Source organism: Rutidosis leptorrhynchoides, chromosome 2 (assembly GCF_046630445.1).
Source record: "Rutidosis leptorrhynchoides isolate AG116_Rl617_1_P2 chromosome 2, CSIRO_AGI_Rlap_v1, whole genome shotgun sequence".
In the NCBI taxonomy this organism is placed as follows: domain Eukaryota; kingdom Viridiplantae; phylum Streptophyta; class Magnoliopsida; order Asterales; family Asteraceae; genus Rutidosis; species Rutidosis leptorrhynchoides.
In genome coordinates this window covers 393,874,857-393,883,907 of record NC_092334.1, presented here as the reverse complement: position 1 = coordinate 393,883,907, position 9,051 = coordinate 393,874,857, and the positions used below count along the sequence as shown (strand labels likewise).

The 9,051-nt window shown below is 32.5% G+C and overlaps 1 protein-coding gene across 4 annotated transcripts; it reads left to right on the top strand.

Moving 5' to 3' along the window:
- Nucleotides 1–1,880: 1,880 nt before the first annotated feature.
- Nucleotides 1,881–7,907, top strand: LOC139894481 (splicing factor U2af large subunit B). 4 transcript variants are annotated; one of them, XM_071877805.1, is made up of 13 exons: nt 1,881–2,123; nt 2,566–2,939; nt 3,115–3,228; nt 4,136–4,235; nt 4,833–4,898; nt 4,999–5,043; nt 5,144–5,203; nt 5,462–5,522; nt 5,606–5,718; nt 5,809–6,255; nt 6,362–6,509; nt 6,666–6,733; nt 7,601–7,907. In XM_071877805.1, exons 1-13 carry the CDS (start codon nt 1,992–1,994, stop codon nt 7,736–7,738), a joined length of 1,866 nt encoding a protein of 621 aa, XP_071733906.1. In that variant the 5' UTR covers nt 1,881–1,991; the 3' UTR covers nt 7,739–7,907. The 4 variants fall into 4 exon arrangements, with proteins under 4 accessions (XP_071733906.1, XP_071733904.1, XP_071733903.1 ...); XM_071877803.1 differs by having other exon boundaries at nt 1,882–2,123; nt 4,136–4,209; nt 4,828–4,898; XM_071877802.1 differs by having other exon boundaries at nt 1,883–2,123; nt 4,133–4,209; nt 4,828–4,898.
- Nucleotides 7,908–9,051: the final 1,144 nt, after the last annotated feature.

Here is a 9,051-nt window from a genome sequence, read left to right as displayed (position 1 = left end):
GTTTAATTAATAGATTCCTAACAAGACCTCGTTAACACAATTTGAATTGGAATTCGAATTAGAGATATGGATAAAAAAGTTAATAGAACAGAGGTGTCGTCTGGGTTTTTAAAAAAAAATTATTTAGTTCGACAATGAGGCTGTTACAATTGTTAATTGATAGTGGTGATAAAAGAACTGAATGAGTTAACTAGCTTGCTAAACCATTCGATTGACTTATAGCCCAATTAGTCGATAGTTAATATTCGATCAGGTACACAGCAAAATAAAAAAAATAAAAGATGAAAACAACTTCTAAAAGAATCGTACAACTTGATGTCACTCTCCAACAATTTGCAGAACAAAAACAAAATTCATACTGTTGAAAGTGTAATGAAATCGTATTTAGAATCTACCTAGTACGATTTTTTTCTTGACTTTTTATCAAAATATATAATTAATATTTATTATTGAATATAACTATATAAATAATAATAATAACACTTTTAATATCCTTAGTAAAATTTATAATAATAATAATATTAATAAGATAATACTAGTAATATTAATAATAATGATAAGATTAATAAGAATCATGATAATGATATAATAATAATTTTTGGTAATAATAATACTAATTAATAATAATTATATTAATAATAATAATCATAATATTATTTATAAGATAATACTAATAATACATAATGATAATATTAATAATATGATGATGTTACTAATAACAATTATAATTTAAATAATTTTTTTTATAATAATCAATATTAATAAAACTGCTAATCTTAATATTATTAATATTACTAATAAAAATACTAATAATAATTATCAATAAAAATGATATAACAATTCTTACATATCAAATTTTCATATCTATATGCTATATATAATAATATTATTAATACAGATATTACTATTAATATTGAAAGTAATATAGCAATTATATTTTTATTTGCAAGTAAGTTTGATAGTATATCTTGTTAGCTATGTAATATTTAATAATTATGTTATATATCATATGATAACATTCATTGAATCATAAATATACATATATACATATAGATAATAATATCATATATATATTTATATATAATCATTTTTAATAGTACTTGATTATTCTGGTTATTACTTTTATATTTTTAATCCTATTTGATTAAAGTTTATTTTATTATCTCAAATTATTATTTTATATTTTTAATTCCAATAGATTAAGTGTGATTTATTAATTTAAATTATTATATATACACTTATGTATATATTTATATATATCTATATATATTTACTTACATATTTATTTACACGCAACTGTTCGTGAATCGTCGGAAATAGTCAAAGGTTATTTGATTACATGAATATAATTCCAAAGCTTTTGAGATTTAATATTACAGACTTTGCTCATCGTGTCGAAAAGATTAAGTTTAAATTTAGTCAAAAATTTCCGGGTCGTCACAAACTATACGCGAAACGGACATCGTTAAAAAAACACTAAATAACGGGCCCTATATTCTCGCTCGGTGCGAGTTAAATTTTTCCGAGACCACCATTCAACTCGAAATAATATTACGAACACTACGAGACTAACTATACGCGAAACGGACGTCGTTAAAAAAACACTAAATATTCCGGGCTGTATTTCATACATATACATACAAACAACCCAACCTACTATATCTATTAGGTACCAAACAACGTATATCCAAATTCGACCGCGCATTAAACATAACCGCAGCAAGGCACGGTTGAATTTTTTTCAAGTTTATTAACACGCAGTCTAATAAAAAATTGTTTTCTAAGAATTTAATTTTAATCCGTATACTCCGTATATAAATAAAATAAAATAAAAAATTAAAAAAATTAGAGAAAAGGCTCTGTATCGGGTAGACCCATTGGCCGCTATATAAAAACTTATAAACTACTTTCAAGCCCTAATTTTCCAAAAAACCCGAACAATAATTGTAGGACTCGATACAAATTAGATATCTCAAAATCGATCACGAACGATGACTGATTACGAAGAAAGATACGAAGGTAACGGTGAAGATGTTGAAGCTTTTGGCGATGGTTCGCCTCTGGCTAAAGATAACAGCCACGCCGGTGGCACTGATGATTTTAGCGATTCCAATAAGTCGCAGGTGAATAAATTGAGGGTTAATCTTTTGGTCTTATGCTTAATTTGTTTGCGACGATTATGTAATTTAAATTACTTATATCAAATCAATAACTATAGTTTAGTCACGGTTAAAGTGGATTTATTAGTATTATTTTTGTTAATTTAGGGTTTTGAATTGTGACTTCGAATATTGAATGCTTGTTATTGTTATTATTGCATATATGAGCTACGTTCAGGAAGTAAAAGATTAGTTCTTAGCATTCATACAGTAGTTGCAGTTCTGTGTAAATAGATAAGATGTGAGCCACAAAATTTCAGATTTCGGTTTATATAGCAGTTATCATTTGTAATAATAGGTTTATTTATTTATTGAATTCGCATAGAAGTTTGGGGCTTTGTTTTTTATATACATCCTCTATTCATTGTTATATTTGATATCTGATATTTGTTTTTTATATATGCAGCGAGGCTCTCGTGACCATGAAAGGGAGTCCTCCAAAAGCAAGTCAAAGGATAGGGATAAGGAGCGTGACAGGGATAGAGACCGAGAGAGGGACAGAGATCGAGATAGGGAAAAAAACAGAGACGTTGATAGGGAAAAAAGCAGAGATCGAGACAGGGAAAAAGGCAGAGATCGAGATAGGGAAAAAAGCAGAGACGGTGACAGGGAAAAAAGCAGAGACCGAGACAGGGAAAAAGGCAGAGACGGATATAAGGGAAGGGATCGAGAAAAAGATCGTGATCGACACAGAGATCGTTACAGGGAACGGAGTGAGAGAATCGAAAGGGGTAGAGATAGAGACGATGATGACTATCACAGGAGTCGAGATTATGATCGGTAATGTATTTGAAGTGCTATTCAGTTGAGATATATGGCTTTGATTCTTTTGTTTCTGTAGTTGTTAAATATTATTAGGGAACTTCTTTATAATATTTTGAGCATTTTTATACTTTTATATGGTTGATTTCGTGTTCTTTTTTTGTTTGTTTTTTAATTACTTTGTTACTTGCAGGCGGAGAGATTATGACAGAGGTAGAGATGAAAGGCGTAGGCATAGGTCTCGTTCTCGCTCAAGAGCGAGATCTGAACGTAGATCAAGGTCACGATCTCGTTCGCGCTCCAAAAGGTAAGGTGTAAACGTTCTTTTAGTTATGTTATCTTTTGTTGTAGCAATAGGCCAAAAGATAAAGACGACAACAACAACGAAACCCAATACCACTCACATGAGTGGTGTGTGGTGTATGGGGAGGTCACATGAGTGGTGTGTGGTGTATGGGGAGGTGAGATGTAGACAATCTTACCCCTATCCGAGAATAAGGACAAGTCGTTTCTCCACCCAGAGTGTAAACACTCTCAAAAGTAGAGAAAGTCATCCCTCTCTCTATACGACGGATAAAGAGATTGCTTCCGAGCGGACCTCCGACCAATAAGTAGGGGAAAAAAAAATTTAAAAAAGAAAAATTAAAAGAAAAAATTAAATTAAAAATAAAAGTGAAACGCCATGAAAATGGTAAAATCAAATTTCCATGGGTTTTAGAGCCCAAAGTAAACTCCAATCTTTCTTCTTATCGGCCAAGTAATCTTTCCAATTTTTGTGGGTCAAATTTTTCTTTATCTAGCGAATAATGTTCCACATTATCTTTGGTAAAATTTCTTCTTTTATTATTATCTATTATTCATAGTTGAAAATTTTTCTTTCATCCATATTATATGAGGTCGTATTAATTTATAGTCGAAGTATGTCACCTATAAAGTAATCTTTCAATTAATGGCATCATGTTTACCGTCCAAAAAGGTAATGTGCTGAGTGGGTTGTGGAAGAATGTGTCAAATGGCTCGTTGTAGTATGTTAATTGCATGACATCAAACTTTGACCTACATTCTGCGATTGCATAAATTAGACGGACTCTTCCCTTGATAAGTATAGTGTTTTTTTATATTATATATGTGTTCATCTGATCAATATACATTATACATGTAGTTTACACATAGAAAATTATGTATATGATGTTTATTGTTACTCTTTGTAGCAGCAAAAGGGTTAGTGGTTTTGACATGGCTCCTCCAGTTTCTGCAATGTTGCCCGGTCCTGCTGCTGTTACTGCAGGTACATATTCTACCATTAATGACCAAGTTTAATATTTTGATAACATCTATTTTTGTCTTTGTTATAGTGTCGAAAGGTCATACCAAAATGCATGGTGCTATTTTGGTAAGCAAATTAAGTTCTTTTAATTGTACCCATCTCATCTTCCCTCAACTGGATCTTTTAAAATTCTTATCTGTTTACTTAGTGACATAATCCTGAACTGAGAGAACTTTTGGTTTTTGTCTTGTGTTTGGTGTTTTTTGTTTGTTGTATGTTTTGTTTTATGTCTAAGAAGACAATGTTGGGCTACTAGCCCCACTGTGCTGAGAATGGGTGTGAGCCGACTTCTGTAGCTTATTTGTACAAGGAACAATCAGTGCAATGGTATGATGTGTCTTGTTAGTTTTCAACTGGGAATTGCATGTTTTGGTAGTGTTACACATTTTCCATCTGCTGCTTGAATTTAGATTATAAATCTTCCATTTATTGATTCATGCAAGATTCTAGAATTTTTGTTGAACTTTTGGAATTTTCAAAGCCAGTTGTGTGGTGGTTGCTACTTGTCTTTATGGTTGTGTGATAGATAGTTAAACGCTTGTATCTATCCATTATATCTAAATTTGTTAGCTTTTACAGGTCAGGTCCCTGTGACCACCCCAGCAATATCTGGAATGTTCCAAAACATGTTCCCTATGGTTTCTGGCCAGGTTAGTTATCAATCTATGTAAAAATAACAGTTAGGTCTAAGTTGCTCTTTACACACACACACAGATTGTTATTAACAATTTTTCATATGACCATTTGCAGTTTGGAGCTCTTCCTGTTATGCCAGTTCAAGCAATGACTCAGCAGGTTTACCATCTTTTATTATTTCTTCTTTGTTTTTGCCTTGTTTTTCTACAGTTATTATAGTAATCATCATACATATATCCTTACAAGTACTTCAATCCAGGCCACTAGACATGCAAGACGGATTTATGTAGGTGGACTCTCTGCAACTACCAACGAACAGGTTTCTTTCAACCATATCCATGTCCTATAACTATGTTTCATCATATTATTCATATATATGACATGCTCTTCTAGTTAACTGCTGTTGTAAATATTTTTTCTTTATTGTTAAACTGGTCAGAGTCTACTTCGGGTATTTAGGGTATAATAGGTGCTAAACACTGTGAACTATTATTTATAAATTGCTCTTAGTTATTGATAGTAAGTTAATAAACCTGACTTCACACAATATTTTCTAACCCATTATCTTCTTCTGCAGTCCGTGGCAACCTTTTTTAGTCATGTTATGTCTGCAATTGGTGGAAATACTGCTGGTCCAGGTTAGTAAATTGCTATCCAGCTAAGTTAATTCAGATTCAGAATTTAAACTTTTTACAATATAAAAAGGTTTCCATGTATCCAGGTGATGCTGTTGTTAATGTTTACATTAATTATGAGAAGAAGTTTGCTTTCGTGGAGATGAGATCCGTCGAGGAGGCCAGTAATGCAATGGCTTTGGATGGCATTATATTCGAGGTATAATAACAATTGTCAATATTACAATGTAGATAATGTTGGAAAAAAAGTTAGTCATTTTTGGATATTTATTATTGGTTGTATTTTCAGGGAGCACCTGTAAAGGTTCGAAGACCTAGTGATTACAATCCATCTCTAGCTGCTACTCTTGGTCCAAGCCAACCTAACCCCAACTTGAACCTGGCTGCTGTTGGGCTATCCCCTGGTTCAGCTGGTGGGCTGGAGGGTCCTGACCGTATATTTGTGGGTGGGGTACCTTACTACTTCACAGATGCCCAGGTCAGAGAGCTACTGGAGTCTTTTGGCGCTCTTAGAGGATTTGATCTTGTGAAAGACAGAGAAACTGGCAACTCTAAAGGTTATGCATTCTGTGTATATCAAGATATATCTGTCACAGATATTGCATGTGCAGCTCTCAATGGTATTAAAATGGGTGACAAAACCCTTACGGTTAGGAGAGCCAACCAAGGCCAAACTCAACCAAAGCCTGAACAAGAGAGCGTACTGTTACATGCTCAACAACAAATTGCATTGCAGGTGAGAAGCTAATTTTTTTTTATTTTTTTATTTTTTTATTTATTTTTATTTTTTATGCAACTGTTTGCAGATCTTTGTATGATAGTTGAAGTAATTTTATTTGCAGAGACTTATGTTGCAGCCGCCTGTGGCCATGGGTCCACCACCTACCAAGGTTGTATCTTTGACCCAAGTAGTAACTGAAGAAGAGCTAGTAAACGATGAAGATTATCAAGACATATTGGAAGACATGAAATTAGAATGTGAGAAATTTGGTAAGATACTCTTTGTATCTCAGACTGACTTTTTCCTGACTAGCAACTTATACAGCTTCATCCAAACAGAAGCCTTTTTACTGCTTCTTATATATGTGATATAGTTATATTGAACACGGTTTATTAGTAATAGCTTTTAAACTAAATTTGTTGCAGGTAGTTTAGTGAATGTGGTCATCCCGCGGCCAAATCCTAATGGTGAGCCAGTTGCAGGGGTTGGCAAGGTTAGGTTTTTTTTTTTTTTTTTTCTTTTTCTTTCTAAAAAAATAGATTATTAGGGGTATCAATTGTCAACAATGCCGGAATGCTCAATATATTGCTAGAAAAAGTCACGTTTTTTGAATTTTTATTTATATTTTTTAATTCACGGGTCCTTACTTTTGTTAGGGTTGTAAAAATTTGGATTCCTTTTTGATCAATCAGTTTAAAAGCCAGCCGATTAATCTTGCCTAAATTGGTCAACGGGTCAAAATTGGTCAAAGTAAGATTTAGTCGTCAAAATTGGTTATAGTCAAAGTTTGTCAACATCCGACATTTCTCACCGATTAAACCCGGATTAGCAATTTTTGTAAGCGTGACTTTTATATCTTTTACCAATAACAGTAATAATTGTACTGTATTTTGCCTCATACAGATATATTTGGTATAAGTTAAAAAATGGTTGTCGTTTTGATAGTTATAGAAGTATTTGGTTATTGAAGTATCACTCTTTACGAATTCGAACTGGTGATTGTTGGGGAAGTATGTCAACAAAATACATATTACGGAGTATCACATAGTGTATTATTTAACTTCTGTATATGTAATTTGGATTTTTCCAACGACTTTGGTTGTCGTTAAGGTGCATAAATATATATATGAGTATTACTAATGTTGTAACATATATATATTATTATCAATTACATAAAGTTGTAATATGGGCTGGTAATTGCCCAAATAGAAGTAAATACAATAAACAAACACTTGCAGAACTTTTTGTGCTGTCATTCGTTAAACTTTTGAAGGCTTCTGCCATTCTGTTTCTAGGATGTCATACAAGAAAAGAAAAATTATAATTAGCATTTTCTCATTTGTTGTTTTTATTTGTGTAGGTTTTCTTGGAGTATGCAGACACTGAAAGCTCAAGTAAAGCTCGGGCTGGTCTGAATGGAAGGAAGTTTGGTGGGAACCAAGTCGTTGCTACCTTTTACCCGGAGGATAAGTTCAGTCAGGGAGAGTATGATGGATAGATGGTATTTATTATTACTACTATCTCTGCTTGTATTACTAGTACAATGCTCTGTTTTTATTTTATTTCTTCTAGTACTGAGATGTTTAATGCTTGTTTTGATTAAAGTTGTTACTGTTCCTAACTTGCAACTTCAAGACTTAATATGAGTTGTTGGTGTTACCAGGAGAGTGACTGTTAATCTGTTTCTGTTGCTTGTATCAGGGTTGTTTTTCCTCCAAATTACTTGATAATAAATGCAATTTCTATCCTCCTACAGTTTGTTAATTTTTGATAAGTACCGTCTAAAGTTGAGTATATCCTATCCTAGTTGGTTAATATTGTATTGTTCCGTTGATACTTTATTTTGTGAAGATAAAATTGCGCCATTGGTCCCTCAACTTTGTCTCAAACATCACGACCTTTATCTTAGTTTATGACCTCGTTGACCTTCACATTTCAGTTTATGATACAGATGACCTTGAAACTAACTTCTGAAACTAACTTCTGTTAGATTTAGTCCGATAAGTATCATCACGTGTGTGGTACTTGAGGGCAATTCGTCCAGTCTTTTTTTTTATTGCGAGGTTATAAAGGTCGATCGCGATGTTTGAGATAAAATTAAAGGGCCACCGGCTCGATTTTGTCCATATCAAAATCAATTTTTACGTTCAACCAAGAGCAAAGTATTTAGGGCAACTTTACTTCTAATAAGTCTGGAAATACAATTGCGAATATGACAGTGGCGAATCAACCCAACCCACAATTGCAAATACGTCGAATCATGTACACTTGTGTTATATTTCACAACATGATCACCGAAGACAACGCGCGCAAAATATGCGACCTCGAAGAGAATTATCTCCCAAATAGAGATAACATGCCGCGACGTACTTGGACGGAGAGAGTTGAGCTTCAGGATCGAATGTCACGAGAGTTGCGAGATCGAACAATGCATCATCTCTTTCGCAACAATTTGATTGAACACATTTGGACACTACCGGATGATAATATTGTTCGAGACAATTAGGTTTATTTATTGTGTTTTTTACCTATGTAATGTCTTTTAATTTTAATATTGTAATCTTTTTATTTTTAATAATGTAATGTTTTTATTTGATTTAATAAAATGTTATTTTTATTTATTTAATAATTTATATTGTTTAAAGTTTGAAATAGAGTGTAAGATAGTGAAAGGAATGTTAAAGTGTTTGTGCTGATTCGGTGTTGATGTGAAAAAGAGAAGTTCTGTTAAAGTTGAGAAAGATAAGAAGTGGTTTTAACTTTAAATCAACATGATTAGTTAATAATTGTCTCTCTCTTCATCTTTTTAGG

Coding starts and splice junctions, on each gene's coding strand:
- LOC139894481 (XM_071877805.1), top strand. CDS start 1,992: ATGACTGATTACGAAGAAAGATACGAAGGTAACGGTGAAGATGTTGAA. Junction 4,236..4,832: donor ATTCTACCATTAATGACCAA/GTTTAATATTTT, acceptor TTTACAGGTCAG/GTCCCTGTGACCACCCCAGC. Junction 5,523..5,605: donor TGGAAATACTGCTGGTCCAG/GTTAGTAAATTG, acceptor CCATGTATCCAG/GTGATGCTGTTGTTAATGTT.